The sequence below is a fragment of the Urocitellus parryii genome, chromosome 11, assembly GCF_045843805.1.
Source record: "Urocitellus parryii isolate mUroPar1 chromosome 11, mUroPar1.hap1, whole genome shotgun sequence".
Classification (NCBI taxonomy): Eukaryota; Metazoa; Chordata; class Mammalia; order Rodentia; family Sciuridae; genus Urocitellus; species Urocitellus parryii.
Window position 1 is genome coordinate 39384806 of NC_135541.1, and position 19066 is coordinate 39403871.

At 34.7% G+C, this 19066-nt stretch overlaps 1 protein-coding gene across 1 annotated transcript in view; it reads left to right on the top strand.

Moving 5' to 3' along the window:
- The window catches only part of Prkaa2 (protein kinase AMP-activated catalytic subunit alpha 2), a 67210-nt gene that overhangs the window by 32492 nt on the left and 15652 nt on the right, over positions 1-19066 (top strand). Inside the window, exons 2-5 of the mRNA XM_026382110.2 lie at positions 3000-3141; positions 15406-15499; positions 16053-16197; positions 17402-17489. Of these exons, the coding sequence (XP_026237895.1) occupies positions 3000-3141; positions 15406-15499; positions 16053-16197; positions 17402-17489 (469 nt within the window). The remainder of the gene's footprint in view (positions 1-2999; positions 3142-15405; positions 15500-16052; positions 16198-17401; positions 17490-19066) is intronic.

The following is a 19066-nucleotide window of genomic DNA, read 5'->3' on the forward strand; positions in this document are numbered from 1 at the left end:
TGATTGGATTATTTGGGGTTTTTTTTGGTGTTTTAACTTTTTGAGTTCTTTATATACCCTAGTGATTGGTGCTCTATCTGATGTGTGAGGGGTAAAGATTTGCTCCCAAGATTTAGGCTCTCTATTTACCTTACAGATTGTTTCTTTTGCTGAGAAGAAACTTTTTACTTTGAGTCCATCCCATTTATTGATTCTTTCTTTAATCTTGTGCCAAAGGAGTCCACATGATGGAGATTAGGACTTAATTTTTCTTCTGTTAGATGCAGGGTCTCTGCTTTTATTCCTAAGACCTTGATATGTTTTGAGTTGAGTTTTGTGCATGGTGAGAGATAGGGGTTTAATTTTATTTTGTTGCATATGGATTTCCAATTTCTAGCACCATTTATTGAAGAGGTTGTCTTTTCTCCAATGCATGTTCTTGGCACCTTTGTCTAATACAAGGTAATTGTAATTTTGTGGGTTTGTCTCTGTGTCCTCTATTTGGTACCATTGATCTGCCAGTCTCTTTTGGTGCCAATACTATGTTGTTTTTGTTACTGTTGCACTGTAGTATAGTTTAAGGTCCGGTATATTGATGCCACCTGCTTTCCTCTTCCTGCTAAGGATTGCTTTAGCTATTCTGGGTCTATATTTTTCCAGATGAATTTAATGATTGCTTTTTCTATTTTATGAGGAATGTCATTGGGATTTTGATTGGAATTGCATTAAATCTATGTAGTGCTTTTAGAAGTATGGTCATTTTGATAATATTAATTCTCCCTATTCAAGAGCAAGGTAGATCTTTCCATCTTCTAAGGTTTTCCTTAGGCTTCTGTAATTTTCATTATATAGATTTTTCACCTCTTTTGTTAAATTGATTTCCAAGTATTTTAATTTAATTTTTTTGAGGCTATTGTTTTTTTTTTATTGGTCGTTCATGAGGCTATTGTTAATGGCATAGTTTTCCTCATTTCCCTTTCTGCGGATTTGTCACTGATATACAGAAATGCCTTTGATTTATGGATGTTGATTTTGTGTCCTGCAACTTTGCTGAATTCATTTACTAGTTCTAGAAGTTTTCTGGTAGAACTTTTAGGGTCTTCTAGGTATAGAATCATATCATCAGCAAATAGTGCCAATTTGAGTTCTAATTTTTCTATGTGTATGCCTTTGATTTCTTTTGTCTAATTGCTCTGGCCAGTGTTTCAATAACTATGTTAAATAAAAGTGGGGAAAGAGGGCACCATGGTCTTGTTCCAGTTTTTAGAGGGAATTCCTTATACATTTAGAATGGTGTTGGCCTGGGGCTTAGCATAGATTGCCTTCATGATGTTGAGATATGTTCCTGTTATCCCTAGTTTTTAATGTTTTGAACATAAAGGGGTGCTGTCAAATGCTTTTTCTGTGTCTATTGAGATGATCATATGATTCTTATCTTTAAGTCTATTGATGTGATGAATTACATTTATTGATTTCTGTATGTTGAGCCAAACTTGCATCCCAGGGATGAATCCCACTTGATCATTGTGCACGATCTTTTTGATATGTTTTTGTATTTGATTTGCCAGAATTTTATTGAGAATTTTTGCATCTGTGTTCATTAGAGATATTGGTCTGAAGTTTTCTTTTTTTTGATGTGCCTTTGCTTGTTTTTGGAATCAGAGTGATATTGGCCTCATAGAATGAGTTTGGAAGTGCTCCCTCTTTTTCTATTTCTTAAAATAAATTGAAGAGTATTAGTATTAGTTAATCTTTAAAGGTCTAATGGAACTCGGCTGTGTATCCATCCAGTCCTGGGCATTTCTTGGTTGGTAGACTTTGGTGGTGTCTTCTATTTTGTTGCTTGAAATTGATCTGTTTAAATTTTGTATATCATCCTGATTCAAATTGAGCAAATTATATGACTCTAGAAACTTTTCAATGCCTTCAATATTTTCTTTTATTGGAATACAAATTTTCAAAATAATTTCTAATTATCTTCTGTGTTTCTGTAGTGTCTGTTGTGTGATATTTTCTTTTTCATCACGTATGTTAGTAATTTGAGTTGCTACCTGTAATTGCTCTCTTATGTCTTTGTTGGAGTGATCAGTTTTTGCCTGTATTTGCTCATTTAGGTTATTCTATAATTCACAGATTACGTTAATTATAAACCTTTTGAATTCCTTCTCTGACATTTCATCAACTTTGCTGTCCATGGGTTCTGTTATTATAGTATCCTGGTTTGTTTGGGGCACTTTCATCCCTTGTTTTTTCATGTTGTCTTTGTGTCTTCCTTTCTTGCAGTGTGGATCTGTGATATTATAGTTTCTTTCCTGTATTCTTATAATACTCGTGCAGATTGTCTTTACCTCACCTTGATGTTGGACTTCTAGACCCTGCTGGTGTCCCTCAATGTATGCTACTGCATCTAAATATAGCCAGGGTAGCTCAAGATAATAGTTGAGGTGCCCCAAGATGGAAGTAATGTCTTACAGAAATGAGGCTGAAAGTAGGCCTCATACTCCCTTTGGTAATACTGCTGTGAGGTGCTGCAGCTTCTAGGTCCCATCTGCTGTCAAAAAGTTAGAGGCTATTGTGTGGAGAAGGCTGGGGCGATGACTACAGTGTCCCAAGATGGAAGTGGGTTAAGCTTAGGCTCGGGGAGAGGCTTTGGCCAACTCGGACCTACACTGGACCTGGATCCTGTGCAAGTAGGTGTGGTCGAATCTGGGCCAGGCTTGACCTCCTGTGGTAGTTTGCTGGTTGAAAGGGGCAGTCGTGTGCCAGAGGCTAGGCTCAGTCGGGTGTCTGCCCAGAGGGTGGGGGGTGAACCCAGGCCTACTGTGAGCCCTGAGTCCCCCATGGGCTGGTGTGGGCCGTCTGGGCTGGGCCTGGGCTCACGTAGTAGTCTGCTGGTAGGAAGAGGCGGTCTGAAAGTGGTATTTTTTGAGTAAAGAAATTTAGGGCAATAACAGAAGAGGAAGCATTAATAGAAATTGTTATGCTGATGTGACAGGTTTTGTTTTTTCCTTTTTCTTTAGTTGGAGAACATCAATTGACAGGCCATAAAGTGGCAGTTAAAATCTTAAATAGACAGAAGATTCGCAGTTTAGATGTTGTTGGAAAAATAAAACGAGAAATTCAAAATCTAAAACTCTTCCGTCATCCTCATATTATCAAACTGTAAGTATTTTTGTACGTGATACACGATGATATTAAAAAAACTGTCTTGGAATAGTTTTAAATGAATTTTACAGTTAATTATCTTGAGTTAAACTTACAAAAATATTAGCCTTGGAAGTTGAGTCTTCAGTATTTACTTTAAAATTATTTAGGCATTCCATACTCCTAGGCAGATTGATTTTTCTGATTTTTTTTCTTGTCATTTTATGTTAATATACCAGTACATTTTCTTTTTTGGAAAGGTAGAGTAACTGTTAAAAATTTTTTATCATAGCATACTATTTGTAGAATTGAAAATAGTAAAAAAAAAATAGTACTATAATTATTACTAAGTAAAGACCTGAGGAATATAAATGGATTTTGGGTGACTAAATTATAAACTTCAAAGATAAGTAACTTTTAAGATAAATAAGCTAATTAATTAAATAGATAAGAAAATAAGATAATTTATTTAAATTGATTATATCCAAAAAATTTATTAAATATATGCAGTTAATGTTTTACAGTTTAATTTTTTTGCAGTTTAATATTAATTGACATGTAATATTCTAGTTATTGAAATTTGTCTTTAATTTTTATTTTAAAGCTTGGTTACAGTGTTATAAAGTAAATATTAATCTTATTGAATACATGATACTAGCCAGGAATCATGCTGAGCATTTTGCATATATAATTTTATATTGTGCTCATGGTAAACCTATAATGTAGGAATATTTTATAGACAAGGAGACTGAATACCTAATGAGTACCAGCAACTAGTCCAAAGTCATATAGCTAGTATAGCAGAGGTAGTAGTTGAGTTCAGATCTGACATTGAATGCTGTGCTATCAATTTCTACTCTAGTCTCTCAAAACTTGTTACATAACTCCTTCCTAAGGGAAAAAATAAATTTATGGTTCTCTGGTTTTGACTTAACTATTTTTAATATACTCTTCTATAAATATGCAGTATGTATTCAAAGAACTAGGTATAGATATAGGTATAGTTTTGAAATAATTATGAAACCAAAATAAAGTCATAATTTAAATACATATAAAGCCATGAAATTCAAAATTTGCATGGGCCCACATAGATAATCCAAGATTATCTTTTATTTTAAGGTCAGCTGATAAGCAACCTTAAATCCATGCTGCCGTATATTCTATAATATTCACAGATCCTAGGCATAAGGACACATAGTATGCTGTATCAAATAATGGTTTTTTGTAAAATATAAATTGTTGTTAATAACTTTAATAGTAGAAACAGTAGGAAGATTTCCAATACTGTATTTATTTTTTGATTTAAATAATCTTGCAGAAAAAAACCTGTTGATGTAAGTATATATAAAGAAAGCAGTGCTAATATACCTGAAGCTTTGTTTACTAGTTCACTAAAATTAGACATTTTGTTTTTCTTAACATTTGTCAGTGAGCAATCTTTGAATGTCATTGTTAATAAGAACCAACTTGATAACCCATGAAGTTCCATTGTTTATCTGGTGACAGTGCTAGCAAATAGCTGTGGTAGACAGAGTAATGGTCCTCCAAAATGTCTGTGTTCTCATGCCTAGGACCTGTGAATATTGTAGAATATATGGCAGCATGGATTTAAGGTTGCTTATCAGCTGACTTTAAAATAAAAGATAATCTTGGATTATCTATGTGGGCCCGTGCAAACTAACACAATCCTTAAAAGGGGTAGGAGGAGTGAGTCAAATAAAAATATTTGAGCATGGCAGCAAGGTCAGAATGAAGAATAGCTGAAGAATGAATGCAGGTGGTCTCTAAAAGTGGGGAAATACAAAGAAATATACTGTATTTCCAGAACCTCCAGAAAGCAACCCAGGCCTGCCAACACCTTAATTTCAGCTCACTGATGCATGTATCAGGCCTCTCATCTACAGAACTGTAAGATTCATGTTATTATAAACCAAAAGTTTTAAAGTATGGCAGCAGTGAAGACTAATGCAGCAGTATTCTTAAAATTCTTAATTTTAAGACTGGTGCAGTTATTAGTGGCATTTGGGAACATTCATTTGGTCTTTACTGCTATACTTCTTGTTAGTAAACTATTTGCAAATTGGTATGCTCTGTGATGGGGCTAGGGCTGTGCTTTCTTACAAATAGCATGAATGTGCCATGACTCTTCAGAGCTGGCTTTGTTTGGTTTAGCATGGCATTAACTCAGTTCTCACACAGCTTCCATGAAACTTTCATTCTTAAAGTAAGCTTTCATGTCATGTGATCTTCACTTAAAATTTACTCAGTTATAAACAAAACAAAAAAAAATGAGACTAGTGAGATTATATAGCAATATTTGATTATAAGGTTATCATCCTGGCCCAAAGCTGGGTGATCCAATGTATGTATTAAGATTTTTAAAGGCTATCATTCATATATATATATATATATATATATATATATATATATATATTGGCATGCACATGTAATTCCAGCTAGTTAGAAGGCTGAGGCAAGAGGGTGGCAAGTTTCAGGACAATGTCAACAAATTAGTAAGACCCTTTTCATTTTTATTCTAAAAATAAAAAGGGTTGAAGGGTTGGGGAAGTCGCTCAGTGGTAGAGTGCCCCTGGGCTCAATCCCTAGTACTGGGTGTGTGTGTGTGTTTTTATATATATATATATATATATATATATATATATATATATATATATATAATACAACCTATGATGGGACTACAAATTGGTGCAGCAAATCTGGAAAGCAGTATGGAGATTTCCTTGGAAAACTTGGAATGGAGCTACCATTTGACCCAGCTATCCCACTCCTTGGTTATACTCAAAGGACTTAAAAACAGCATACTACAGGGACACAGCCATGTCAATGTTTATAGCAGCACAGTTCACAATAGCTAAATTATGGAACTAACCCAGATGCCCTTCAGTAGATGAATGGATAGGGAAACTTTGGAATATATACACAATGGAACCATACTCAGCATTAAAAGAGAATAAAATCATGACATTTGCAGGTAAATGGATTAAGTTGGAGAATGCTAAGTGAAGCAAGCCAATCTGAAAAAACCAAAGGCCAGATGTTTTCTTTGATATGAGGATGCTGACTCATAATGGTGATGTAGGGGCGGGGTGAGGGCAGGGAGCATGGGAGGAATGGAGGAACTTTAGATAGGGCAAAGAGGAGAGAGCGGAAAGGGGAGAGTAAGGGGATAGGAATGAGTTAGATGTCATTACCCTAAGTACATGTATGAAGACATGAATGGTGTGAAAATACTTTGTACAATCAATGACTTGAAAAATTGTGCTCTATATGTGTAATATGAAATTAATTACATTCTGCCATCATGTGTAACAAATTAGAATAAATAAATAATTTAATAAAAAAGTAGAACCTATGAAGTGATTTACATTTCCTGTCCTTTGTTTTTTTAACTTTAAAAACAGGATGCCTTATAGTGTTATTTGGGGATTAAATGTGTTGGTCAAATGTTTAGTATTTCATTGACCCCAAACCAAAAATTGGCAAACTGTGAAGTGAATCTAGTTCTCATGATTTCATAAGTCCAAGTGGTTTTTAGTTAACTGACCCAGTTCATATCTCACTTGACTCCATGTTAGTAATGACTTTATTCTAGTTACTATGTGACTTCTAAGTGAAATCTCTTTGCAAATGAGTGTCTACTTTCTAGGAGAAAAGAAAGCCGAAATGGTTGGAGTGTCATATGCTGAAGAGTAAAGTGGGTAAAATTATCTCTGTATTTGCCTTATGCCTTGACTCCATCAGTTTTTAAATGATAACCTTGAAAGAGCCCATTTGGGGTTTGTGTCGTACCTAGTTCTTGATCTATTCCTGAAAACACAGGTTTCATTTTGTCAGTAAGTAGTTGCAGTTGTCATGGGGATATAAATTCTTGTTTTTGATGTAATATTTATCAGTGACTATTTATGGTTCTATAATTATTTCTAATTTTTGTTTGACTAATCTCATTCTGATTTAGCATTATTTTATTATCTGCTATTTTGTTTTTCTGAAGGAACATTCTGAACATTTTCAGAATTAGTCATAAAATAATAGGCAGAGATAAATTTTGTGTTTAAAGCCTCTGGCTTTCACTTTTGAGCTTAATTCATTCAGCCACATTACTCTTTAGCTATGGATCTGAACTTAAAATTAAAAAAGTACTCATGTATTCTAGCTACTGAACAAAGTTATTGGCATAGCCTATAATAGTGTTACTGATTTAAACAAGGAGAGAGACCTGATCCTTAAAGTGGTTTTGCTTGTTTTGTGTAGTCTTGACTAACTGCCAAGAATAGTTTCCTTATTTCAAAATGGGTCTCTAGAATTAGCCAGAAAGTTTGAACACTAAATACCAAGGGTGATGGATATTTACTGAATGATTTCTTTTTTTTTTTTAAAGAGAGAGTGAGGAGAGAGAGAGAGAGAGAATTTTTAATATTTATTTTTTAGTTCTCGGTGGACACAACATCTTTGTTGGTATGTGGTGCTGAGGATCGAACCCGGGCCGCACGCATGCCAGACGAGCACACTACCACCTGAGCCACATTCCCAGCCCATGAATGATTTCTTTAGTAACTCAAATTGAAAAAAAAACAAGCATATTAGCAGCCCCAATCCAACAGGTAAAAATTAAAATGAAAAAAATGGGATTTAAATGCAAATACAGATTTTTTTCATGAATTAGATTTGGTGAATTTTTCATCTTGTTTTCTGTCTTCCATAGTTTTTAGGGAAATTTGATTTTAACTTATCAATACTTTCTAATTTGGAAGAGATATTTCTGACTGCCTACTCATTTTAATCGATATCTCATTAAACCTATAGACAGCTTTTTATCAGTGTTTATTACCATTACCTTGAATGCTGTATTCCCTGAGTTTCCAGGATGCCAGATTTTTGGTTTTCTTTTCCCATTCTTGTCTCTTTCTAAAACTTTCTCCTCAGGACCACTCTTTATTAGTCTGGCATTAAATACTGTACTTCAGCTACTGTGCTAGAACAGTTGTCCTGATGGAACCTTCTTCAGGTGATGGCATTACTACTGCAGCATCATTTGCAATCTCTGTGCTAAAGATTCCCAAATCTATATCTCTGGACTGTTTATTTCTATTGAATTTTGAACACTAGTATTGAACTATTTATTGGATTTTTCCATTCTGAAATTGTAGTCATCTGAAGCTTGAAATGAAACTGAACTTTTCTTTCTCTCTCAAGTTTATTATTCCTAGAAGGAATATTTTATTTTTTTTAATAAATAGAACTGATGAATTATTGATGTATTGGAAAAAAAGGAATCCTATTTTTGGCTTAAGCAATTAGAATCTGGGGTTTTAGCTTAAGTAGTAGGTGATAATGTTGGGGCCATTTTGGGCGGCTAGGAGAAATACAAGAAACAGTGGAGCAGGAGTGAACATTGAAGGGACTTTGTTGGCTACGTTAAGCAGGAAATTTCATGAGACATCTAAGTGGAAGTGTCATAGAGTGTCCTTACTCTCCATCCTCCAGCATATTAGTAAGTGTTCAGTGACTTGTGACACACATGAAGAGGTGACATTTTAGCAAAGTCCATGTAGATCTAGAAGGATAAGCAAGAACAAAAGAATGAGTGTAAAGAATATAGAGTACTGGAAACAGTCTAGTGTGGCAGGCACAGGAGTGTGTGTAGGGGTGGAGCAAAATAAGGTGGGGAAGGAGGTCATCAGTCCACTCACTTAACAGATGATGCCATCTAGGCACTGAACAAATATGGCAGGCAAGATGATAACAAAGTCCTTGTTATTTTTTTAATTCACTTTTTTTATTTGTTCTTTTTAGTTATATATGACAGTAGATTCTATTCTGACATATTTATACAAACATGGAGTGTATCTCATTCTGATTAGAATCCCAGTCCTATGGATGTACACGATGTTGAAGACAATAAATTCCATATTGTCAAATATATTTGGCTTTTTACTCTTGAATAAGATGGGAAGCCATTGGAAGATATTGGTCAGAGGTGATGTGATCTGACCTACATTTATATTACAACTGGGAAGTGCTGAAATAAAGAAACCAGTTAGGAATCAGTTGTACTAATATGGGTAAAAAATGATAGTGACTTGGAATACAGTTTTATGGAGGCATTGTGCGAGAAGTAAGCATATTCTATACTTTCAAGGTCAAGTCAAGAGCATTCACTGACAGGTGACATGTAGGTTGGGAGAGAAGTCAAAGATAACTCCAAGGAATCTGGTCTAGGAAAATAAGAGTTGCTAGGTTTGTAGGAGGAACGGGTTTGAGGTGAAATGTTGGGGGGTGGTATCAATTATTTGATTTGATTTTTTTGGGATTGAGATGCTTAAGTGGACTATTAAATATCTGAGTTCTATATATAGATAGAGATATAGACATAGATAGATAATAAAGAAAATATTTAACATCATAAGATTGGATAAGATCACCAAAAATGTAAGTATAGAGAGACAGGAAATCCAGGGAGTAAGCTTTAGGGCACTATAAGGCTAACATGTCTGGGATATGAGGGAAAACCAGCAAAGGAAAATGAAAATGAATGGTCTGTGACATTGGAGGAAAAGTAAGAGAATCTTAAAGCCGAACAAGAAAATATTTCAAGAAAGAGATTATCAAAAAGAAAGAGAGATTGTAGCTCTTCCTTTTACTGCTGAATATTGAGTAAGATGAGAACTGAGTATTGACTTATTTGATCTGGCAAGGTGGAGGTTGCCGGTGTTTTTGAAAAGAACCAGTTTATTGGAATGGTAAGGTCCAAAGCCTGGCGTGAATGGTTTAAGAGAGAGTATGAGATGAAGATGGGGACATAGTTTGCTATAGACAGGATAAGAAAAAATAGGATTGGAACTTGAAAAGAATGTGGAATCTAAATGCAGTTTGTTTTTTTAAGATAGGGGAGATACTGTCGAATGTTTCTTTTGTCAAAAGGAATGATTAAGAGGAAGAAGTTGATGCAAGAGAAAGAGTGACTAATTGTAGGAACTGAGTTCTTTAGAAGATGGGCTAGAATTAGTGTATAAAATTAGAGGACTTAGTCTTATGACCATGAGTGTCAGGTGCGGTGCTCACTCCTGTAATCCCAGCAGCTCAGGCGCTGAGGCAGCTGAGACAGGAGGATCTTGAGTTCAAAGCCAGCCTCAGCAATGGTGAGGCACTAAGCAACTCAGTGAGACAAAATAGGGCTGGGGATGTGGCTCAGTGGTCGATGCCCCTGAGTTTAATCCCTGGTAAAAAAAAGAAAAGAAAAGAGTATCTATGACCATGGAGATACTAGCTGTGTATTCTGGAATGAAAGCAATTAGAAAAGAGGAGGTTGTTTAGTCAGCTTTTTCATTGTTGTGAACAAAAGACCTGAAAAGAGCAATTTTAGAGAAGGAAAAGTTTATTAGGCTCACGCCTTCAGAGGTCTCAGTCTGTAGAAAGGTTACTCTGATGCTCTGGGCCTGGAGGTGAGGCAGAACATCAGGGTGGAAGCTCAAGACCTGGCAAACAGGAAGCTGAGATCAAGCCCTGCTCACCAGGGACAAAATGTAAACCCTAAAGGCACACCTCCAGTGACCTACCTCCTCCAGCCCCACCCTCCCTGCCTATAGTTATCACCAGTTAATTCATTCCAGTGGATTAATGCACTGATTAGGTTAAGGCCCTCATAACTCTTCATCTCTGAACTTTCTTACATTGTCTCACTTGTGAGCCTTTGGAGGTCACCTCATATCGAAAACATAATAGAAGTCAAGGAACAGAGAGGCCATCTGTGAGACAGATCTTCTATATGAATGTTATGTACAGGGCTGGGATTGTGGCTCAGCGATAGACGGCTCACTTGCACGGGTGGGACCCAGGGGTTCGATTCTCAGCACCACTTAAAAATAAAGGCATTGTGTTGTGTCCATCTACACCTTAAAAAAAAAAGATATGTATTCTCATTCTCTCTCTCTCTCTCTCTCCTAAAAAAAAATATTATTTACATCCCAAATGTTGATAACAGTAGCAGGGATGGGGGGGGGAGACAGTAGGTCAGAATGAATTATCAAGGAGATGGGTTGAGACTGTAGCATGGTGGGCAGCATCATGTGACGCTGTAGGGTGGCCTACGCTTCAGACACAGGGGAGTTCTTGAGGGAGGAGGTTTTGAGTGAGGGTTTCCTTTAGATTGTAGTTTATTACTGGACTCTGCAAGTTTAATATTTTATTAAATTGATCTGAATTAATGAAAAAAATCTCTGATAAGTAGTGAGTGCTGATATCTCAGAGAGACATATTTTATGTCTTTGGCTAGAGGTCTAGTCTTTGAAATTAAAGCAAATGAATCCACTCTGAGCAGGTCTCTAGATCTAGGAGACAGTTAGAAATTGTGCATTATGTGGCTGAAAGGATGGATCTGCAAAATTGAGACTATGCATTCCTCTGTAGGACTAACCAAGTGTTTTCTTCTGTAAGGAAAAAAAAAAAACCCAGATGGAGGATCAAACTATAAATTAAGAGACTTTTTAACCAATTGCAATGTATGGATTATATTTGGATCCCAATTAAAAAAAAAAAACTGTGAAAGCGTTATAAGCTAATCAAGACTTCTGATTGGATGTTGGATGACACTCATGATTTTCTGAATTTATGCCTGGTAACAGTATTGCATATTGTGCGTACACGTGTGCTTGTGTACATGCACACATTTGAAAAAGTCATCCTTTAGAGATACTTGCAGACCCACTTACAGAGAAAAACAAAAGCCAAATTCATGAAAAAAATACTTTTATAAAGTTAGTAACCAGGACATCTTATACTCAAGACTTTCATAGAAATATTAATTTATTCTTTCATACATAAATAAGTAAACGGGGCTGGGGATGTGGCTCAAGCGGTAGCGCGCTCGCCTGGTATTCGTGCGGCCCGGGTTCGATCCTCAGCACCACATACAAAGATGTTGTGTCCGCCGAAAAATAAATATTAAAAAAAAATTCTCTCTCTCTCTCTTTAAAATAAGTAAATAAATAAATAAGTAAAGCACCATGAACCTAATAAAAATGGGCAGAAGACACAAGAAAGCACTGCATAAGAAGAGATGCTTATGGTATTTTTGTAAGCGTTGGAGGTTATATAAATCTTTCTAGAGATTGTAGCATTGCTAATCTTTTGCTAGAAAACAGTTGACATCATGTCCTAAAATGGAACATTTATATGCACTGTGATTTAGTTCCACTCACCAGTATATACCAAATAGAAAATCCTTCCCTGTACAAGAAGCAAATAATAGAATTGTGGAAATAATGTAAATACTATTTAGTGGTAAAAGATGAATAAATAGGATAGTAACAGACCAGTAAGTGAATAAATACAAGGTAATGTACAATGGTCAAATCTGATAACTCTAGCAAATAATATAGATGAAATTCAGTAAAGTAAATTGCCAAATATTACATATGGTGTACTCCTTTTAAGCCAAAGAACAATTAAAATAAAAACATGAATATGAATTGTTCATAAGCATATGGAATATATTTATGCAGAGAGAAAAGGAACATACATATTGGTACATTTATCTTTGAAAGAGAAAGCAAGCTTGTGCAATGGAGCATGCCTGTAATCTTAGTGACTTGGGAGGCTGAGTCAGGAGGATTGCAAGTTTGAGGCCAGCCTGGGCAATTTAGCTGAGAATCTCAGCAATTTAGTGAGACCCTGTCTCAAAATAAAATAGTCAGGGGCTGGGGATGAGGCTCAAGCAGTAGCGCGCTCGCCTAGCATGCATGCGGCCCAGATTCGATCCTCAGCACCACATACAAACAAAGATGTTGTGTCCGCTGAAAACTAAAAAATAAATATTAAGAATTCTCCTCTCTCTCTCTCTTAAAAAAAAAATAGGGGACAGGGCTCTGGGAATGTAGCTCAGTGGTAAAGTACTCTTGGGTTCAATTCTGAGAGAGAGAGAGAGAGAGAGAGCGAGCGAGCGAAAGCAAAGTCAGGATGAGCAGGGCTTCAGGATGATGGCTTCTTTGGGTGAGGAGAAATCACCTTGCAGATGGCAACTCTCTGTATGGTTAGAGGGCCTATATTGTCAGGGTTCTGCCTTTTTGTCTGGGTGATGGGTTTATGTATGTTTATTTATCAATCACGAGTCTTATTATTTTTCAGACAATAATGCATGTTTATTCTTATGGTAAAACCAGGTATTTGAAAGACTACTATTTTTAACAGAGAATTGGTATGTTTTATGGGGAGATAAATATTAAGAATTTATTTACAAAAAATTGACTGTGTCATATTAGGCTTGAGCGATTCCAAGCGATTCTCCATAGGTACAGTCATATAATCTTCTTTCTCATGCCTACTCTCAAATTCATTTTGAATATTTTCTGGCATGCTCAGATTTGGTTTTCTGTCTCATTTAGGTTTTTGTGTCCTTTTGTGTATTTTGTTATATATAACGTTAGGATTCCTTTTGACCAAAGAGCATGAAATATAATTTGCTTCAATTCAGTTCCCAGTACTCCCCTTTCCCTCCCCACCTTCCTCACCCTTGTTCTTTCTGCTGTTTACTGTTAGTTCTTTTTCTTTGTATTTAGTGTCTTGTGGAGATACATAAGGTGAGACAACACTATGGTATGTTCCTGTATTTACATAGGAATATTAGGTCAGGCTTATTCCACTGTTCTGTTCTTATCTAGACACTTATTTCTCCTTCTCTTCCCCTCAGTCCCCTTCATCTAGTTCACCAATGTTTCTTCTATTTTGATGGAATCCACCCACTCTTCCCTTCCTCTCTCTTTCTCCCTTATTTTGGACTAGCTTTGACATATTAGAGAAACCATTCAACCTTTGGCTTTCCGAGTCTGGTTTATTTCACTTAGCATGATAGTCTCCAGTTCCATTCGTTTACCAGAAAATGACATAATTTCATTTTTCTTTATGACTGAGTAATACTCCATTGTGTATACCATATTTTCTTTATCCATTGATCTGTTGAAGGGCATCTGAGTTGGTTCCATAGCTTGGCTATTGTGAATTGTGCTGCTATAAATATCAATGTGGCTGCATTCCTGTAGTAATCTGATTTTAGAGCTTTTGAATATATACTGAGGAGTGGGATAGCTGGGTCATATGGTGGTTTAATTTGTAGTGTTTTGAGTGGTTGCACTAATTTGCAGACCCACTAACAACGAATAGTGTATGAGTATACCTTTCCCCCCACATCCTCTCCAGTACTTATTATTATTTGTATTCTTAATAATTGCAGTGCTAACTAGAGTGAGATGAAATTTCAGTATAGTTTTGATTTGTATTTCCTTGATTGCTAGAGATATTGAACATTTTTTCATGTATTTGTTAACCAATTGTATTTCTTCTTTTGATAAGTGTCTGTTTAGTTCTTTTGCAAATAAAGTTTCTTTATTGTTAATATCCCCTATTTTGAGTGCCTAGAAATATATACACGCACACATGTGTGCATCCATTCACATTTATATATTGAGTTTTTTATTATGGAAATTTTTAAGCATATCCAAAAGTAAAGTGATGAGCTTATGTAACTCTTCATTTGTCTTCTGCAGTAGTAAGTGTGCTGTTTATCTGCTTCCTCCAGACCATATTATTTTGAGACAGGTCCCAAGCATTTTATATTTAATGTGTAAACTGTTCAGTATCAAATTTTAAATAAATAATTATTATCACATCTAAGAAAGCAGTTAGCAATCTTAACCTTCCAGTCAGTATTCTGGCTTTCTTGATTGTTTGATAAGTAATTTGAGTCTAGACAATATATTTGGTCAATATGTTTCTTGGATTACTTTTAATAAGTTCCCCTTTCCTCTGTTTATTGCATTGAATTTTTATTTGTTGAAGAAAGGATGATTTTATTCCCTTTCTGATTTTTTTCACTGTATCTCTGCAATATACTTTTCTATATCCAAGTATTTTCTTGTTTATGTTTAAATGCATTATATATTATCTCTGTTGACTGTAAACAGATTTTTGCTTACCTGAAAATTAATGCTCAACATTAATTCCTCAACATTGTTGAGGAATGGAGGATTTTAAAGATCGTGTGAACATGCAAGGAGACTCTGAAGGGGAGTCTGTGGGCCTCAGGAAGTAGACTGCTTGTGTAGTGCTCTGAGTTTATGATGCTGATTATTCTGATAACATTATATAATTTGCTGCATTTTAAAATATTATAAAATACTGGAATATGAAATTGTAGTAAAAATAGATATATTAAGTTTATTTTGTTAGAAATAACATTTTTTATTCAACTTTTTTTCATTTACATAATAGATACCAGGTGATCAGCACTCCAACAGATTTTTTTATGGTAATGGAATATGTGTCTGGAGGTGAATTATTTGATTACATCTGTAAACATGGTCGGGTGAGTAATATTCTATCTAGTATATTAAGCCTTTAAATTAAAGAAGAGTAAAGTATTGAGACATAGCCAACCACAAAGATATCTTCAGAGTTTGAGTTGCTTCTGTAAACATGTACAACTAAACAGAGTATTAGACAAATTTTCTTTAAGTATACCTTCCAGTATACTCATTTTGGGAAATATATTCCACTTAGTTGCCAAAATGATTGATATGCTTTCCCAAGTCTGTTCTGTAAAATTGTGTTGAAATATCAGTTATTTTCTTTTCTTAGCACTTTCACATAAGTTGTTTTACTGATGACTCTTCAAAATGTGTGTACATTTAATATTAATTGAAAATTAAACCTTCTGCCTTACAGCACACAGCAAAGCAAAACTTGTTGAATAATAGGTTGAACTTTGACAAGTTTTTGGTTGACTTATTTTGTTTGATTGTTGAGAATTGAATTATCTAGTTATCCTGCTTAGTTTGATTTAGACTGATTATGAAACTAAAACTCCTACTGTGTAGATGTCCCAGATTTTTTAATGCAGTTTCTTTTATACTTGATAGGTTGAAGAGATGGAAGCTAGGCGGCTGTTTCAGCAGATTCTGTCGGCAGTGGATTATTGTCACAGGCATATGGTTGTTCATCGAGACCTGAAACCAGAGAATGTGCTATTGGATGCACATATGAACGCCAAGATAGCTGATTTTGGTGTGTAATTCCAGGCTTGTTCAGAGAGGCATCGCCACCTGTGTCAGTGAGGAATCCTGTGTCAGTAACAACTCTCACAGAACTGAGATCGCTTTCAGCCTTGTAAATTTTGTACCATGAAAAGGGATTAGTTGCAGTCGCCACATTAAGTTGTTCTTTTCATTTAAATAAACTTAAAAATTACAGATAGCCTCCAGAAAACTAGTTAGAGGAATATGTCAAGGTAAATCTTTTCAATTTTCATTTTCTCCTAAGAAAATGATAACTGTGTTAGGGGAGTCCCAAACTTGTTTGAAAATATGATGAAAGTATGGATACTATCCCTGATAAATGCCCATAAACAGGCTCATGAAAATTTGCATACAGTTTAGAAAAAGTTTTATTGTCCTCTGCATTGATCTAGGAGAAGTGCATGGATCTTACAGTAATATCTAGCAACTTAATGAGAAAATGGGAGTTTTATAGGGTAAATAAATGTGATTTTTATGGTCCAAACAAGTTTTGGGGTAAGCGCGCTTGGAAAGGATGCCATAGTACTATGAATATTTGAGAAAATGGTTAGGACAAGAGATCTTAAGGAAAGAGAAATGGGAAGGTGCCAAAGGTTGGTATTGCTTTTTTAAGTTTTATTCTATGCCATGTCTTAAATATAAACATGGAAACTAGTTTCACTATTTCTCTTTCTTCTGTAAATCATGAAACTCTTTTAGTTCAGCTAGATTTTGGGTTCAATAGATTATTTTTTCTGTGTTGAATTAAAGTTTTACAGTTAAAAGCTTTAGGAAATAATCTGCTTATGAATTGAAGACTATCTGATTTTGAAATTTTTTAACCATGGCTTTTAAAAGCATAGTTTAAAAAAGTAGTAGCCTATATATTATTCTTTCAACTATAGAAGCAGATAAATAATATTTTGATACCTTTATTTTTAGAAGTGCTAATATACTTTAGAGTAACCTTATTTGTAAAGTGAATCAACATTTTTATTCAGAAAGGCTAACTCCTGTCATTCACATGATATCTTTAGTTTTTTGGGGGTCAATGTAAGCACTATGAAATGTTTCTTTCCACTTTTAACAAGTGCTTTTCATTATTTTTTAATAATTAAAGTTATAATTTATAGAACATTAAACACTTGAAAGTTTTTATATTTTTATCTATACCTAAAAAACTAGCAACAAGTAAACATTGCTCTTATTTTCAGGATTATCCAACATGATGTCAGATGGTGAATTTCTACGAACTAGTTGTGGATCTCCAAATTATGCAGCACCTGAAGTCATCTCAGGCAGGTAATAATATATCATTCTGATATCATTTAATCATAATAGGTTCTCTTTGGAAGATAGGATTTTTTTTTCTTCTGTGATGCTGGGATTGAACCCATAGCCCTGTGCTTGCACCAACTGAGCTAAGTCCCTAGCCTGCAAGATAAGATTTTTTAACACAGTAGAAACAATTTTTTTTTAATTATTGAGGGGGATGGTTATATTAAAAATTTTTAAGTTTCAAGTAGATGTTATAAATGTATTTATAAAGTTTTTTTTTTTTTTCATTAAAAATAACTGTAACAGGGCTGGGGTTGTGGTTCAGTGGTAGAGTACTCACCTAGCATGTGTGAGGCACTGGGTTCAATTCTCAGCACCGAATACAAATAAATAAAAAATAAAGAACCATTGACCCCTAAAATAAATAAATAAATAAATAGATAAATAAATAAAATGAAACAAATATCAGTGTGATGTCTGTATTTTATTTCAGAAAAGGGCAAGTAAGAGTAAAAATTTGCTAAATGCAACCTCTTGTCATTCTTTATCAGATACAGTCCTTTAATAGTTTACATATTTAATTAAAGTGTGTAGAATATTGTTTTGTATTTTGTCTTTGGAATAATGGAATTTTGAGGGAAATTATTGTTTCATGAAATTATACAAGTGGAGATTAATTATGCAAGTAATTTATTCATTGGTACATTATGTAATGTTTATACAGATTGCCATGGTGAATTCAAATCTTTCTACAGTGGTCAGTGTCTGATTTTAAAAATTAACAGAATTACTGAAAAGATGTCATCGCTAGCAGCAGATATTGAGTGTCTTTGTCCATTTGGGCTGCTCTAACAGAGTACTACCAAAGACAGAGTGACTCATAAACAACAGAAATATATTTCTTGTACTTCTGGAGACTTTGAAGTCCAAGAACAAGGAGCTGAAAGATTGTGTACCTGCTAGAGTCTGTTCCTTATAGTACAGTGTCTTTTTACTATAAGCTCACATGGTAGAAGGAAAAGGGATCTAGATCTTCTGAGTGATCTCTTTATTAAGGGCATTAATCCAGTTCATAAGGACTTCATTCTCATGGCCTAATCTCCTTCCAAAGTCCCCCCTTCCTAATACTATCATTTTGGATGTTAGAATTTCAGCATATAAACTTTTGGGGGACACAAACATTTATGTATGTTTCAAGGAGTTTGGGTAATACAGTAAATAATGTAATTGTGCGACAGCATTTTTTATAGAAACATTATATTCTTCTCATTAGAATTGTAGAGATTTATTTTGTTACTTCAGATCCAAGATTGAATTGGTAATATATTATCAGGAGAGTTTTCATGATGTAGAAAGCTGAGAGGAAAAATGGAAATGATGTCTATTGTAGACAGGTTATCTGGAGCACAGGTGATCTTTATTCTGTGAGTTAGCAAGTGAGTAGAATGAAAGGTAGTAGGTACTCAATATGACAGTAAATTTACATAGTACTGTTTAGGTACTTTAATTTGTCAGATATTGTTCAATATAGGTGTGCAAGGGATAAAATTTTGATTATATATGCATTTTGTTTTTTTTTAATAAGGGGAAAAGATTAGCTT